This window comes from Antrostomus carolinensis, unplaced genomic scaffold, assembly GCF_000700745.2.
Source record: "Antrostomus carolinensis isolate BGI_N321 unplaced genomic scaffold, ASM70074v2 scaffold21001, whole genome shotgun sequence".
NCBI lineage: Eukaryota > Metazoa > Chordata > Aves > Caprimulgiformes > Caprimulgidae > Antrostomus > Antrostomus carolinensis.
Genome location: NW_010293846.1, coordinates 1 through 2010, shown reverse-complemented (window position 1 = coordinate 2010; position 2010 = coordinate 1). Strand labels below are relative to the sequence as shown.

The 2010-nt window shown below is 49.5% G+C and overlaps 1 protein-coding gene across 1 annotated transcript in view; it reads left to right on the top strand.

Moving 5' to 3' along the window:
• ILF3 (interleukin enhancer binding factor 3) overlaps window positions 1–2001 on the top strand; it is a gene marked incomplete at its 5' end in the record, with an annotated part of 15469 nt that extends 13468 nt beyond the window's left edge. Inside the window, 3 exons of the mRNA XM_010177448.2 lie at window positions 1–261; window positions 1572–1697; window positions 1868–2001. Of these exons, the coding sequence (XP_010175750.2) occupies window positions 1–261; window positions 1572–1697; window positions 1868–2001 (521 nt within the window). The remainder of the gene's footprint in view (window positions 262–1571; window positions 1698–1867) is intronic.
• Window positions 2002–2010: the final 9 nt, after the last annotated feature.

The window sequence follows — 2010 nt, the reverse complement described above, 5'->3', positions numbered from 1 at the left end:
CTCCGAAACACGGTGGCAAGAAACAACAACACGGAGGAGGAGGAGGAGGAGGACAACAAAAACCTTCCTATGGTTCAGGGTACCAGTCCCACCAGGGTCAACAACAACAATCCTACAACCAAAACCAGTACAGCAACTACGGCCCGCCGCAGGGCAAGCAGAAGGGCTACAACCACGGCCAGGGCAACTACTCCTCCTACTCCAACTCTTACAACTCACCCGGCGGTGGAGGTTCTGATTACAACTACGAGAGCAAATTCAGTGAGTGCTGGCTTCTCTGGGGGGAAAAATGGCAGTTTTAGATCACGTTTGTGTGGTTTTAGGTGGAATTTGGTTGGTTTAGGGGTGGAATTGGTTTGGCTTAGGGGTGGAATTGGTGGGTTTAGGGGGGATTTGGTTGGTTTAGGGGTGGAATTCGTAGGTTAGGTCGGGTTAGGGGTGGAATTTGGTTGGTTTAGGTTGGTTTAGGGGTGGAATTGGTGGGATTTGGTTGGTTTAGGGGTAGGTTTAGGTTGGTTTATGGGTGGAATTTGGTTGGTTTAGGGGTGGAATTGGTGGGTTTAGGTTGGTTTAGGGGTGGAATTTGGTTGGTTTAGGGGTGGAATTGGTTGGTTTAGGGGTGGAATTGGTGGGTTTAGGTTGGTTTAGGGGTGGAATTTGGTTGGTTTAGGGTGGAATTGGTGGGTTTAGGTTGGTTTAGAGGTGGAATTTGGGTGGTTTAGGGGTGGAATGGGTGGAATTTGGTTGGTTTAGGGGTGGAATTTGGTTGGTTTAGGGGTGGAATTTGGTTGGCTTAGGGGTGGAATTGGTGGGTTTAGGGGGGATTTGGTTGGTTTAGGGGTGGAATTCGTAGGTTAGGTCGGTTTAGGGGTGGAATTTGGTTGGTTTAGGTTGGTTTAGGGGTGGAATTGGTGGGTTTAGGTTGGTTTAGGGGTGGAATTTGGTTGGTTTAGGGGTGGATTTGGTTGGTTTAGGGGTGGAATTGGTGGGTTTAGGTTGGTTTAGGGGTGGAATTTGGTTGGTTTAGGGGTGGAATTGGTGGGTTTAGGTTGGTTTAGGGGTGGAGTTGGTGGGTTTAGGTTGGTTTAGGGGTGGAATTTGGTTGGTTTAGATTAATGATGGGACTCAAATCATCTTAAAGGTCTTTTCCAACCCAAATGATTCCAAGATATCCCTGCTCATGGCCAGGGGGTTGGACCGGATGAACTTGAAGGTCCCTCCAACCCAAACCATCCTGTGATTCCATGAACCTGGAGAACAAAAAGCTCCCTGATTTAATTGATTTAATTACATGAGCTCAACAACTAGCCAGGAAACCAACTGGGTTCTGGTTTCCTACACCTTGAGGAGCTCCTCCTGTGGTTTGGAGGATGAGGGTGGAATTACCTGCTCTGCTCCCAGTGATTCTATCCCGATCCAAGTCTTTGCGTTGTCAGAGCATCCACGTGCTTTTCTCTTTTGTCACCTCAATTGTCCCTTTGACTGCTGATGGCAGATGAAACCCCTTGCCCAGACCCAGCGACGGCGCCGCCGCGGCGACCCACCATCCTCACCACATTTTCCCTTTCCAGGTTACGGTGGCAACAGCGGCCGCGGAGGAAATAACTACTCGGGTGGTGCCTCCTACAACACCGGCTCGCACGGTGGCTACGGGGGAGGATCTGGGGGAGGAGGGTCCTCGTACCAAGGTAAGCAAGGTCAGTATACACCTCCCAACATCTTCTTCCACGTGTCTTTACGTCTGTGTGTGTTTGTGCCCAGTAGCACCTCCCAAATTGGAGTAAAAACTCTTGATTTTGCCTTAAAACACCTTTATTTTTTCACACCACCGTGGTAATCGAGCTCTTTCTCTCTCTCTCTCTCACAGGTGGATATTCCTCTCAATCCAACTACAACTCACCTGGTTCAGGCCAAAATTACAGCGGCCCCCCAAGTTCTTACCAAACCTCTCAAGGTGGTTACGGCAGAAACGACCACAGCATGAATTACCAGTACAGATAAAGCCCCCAC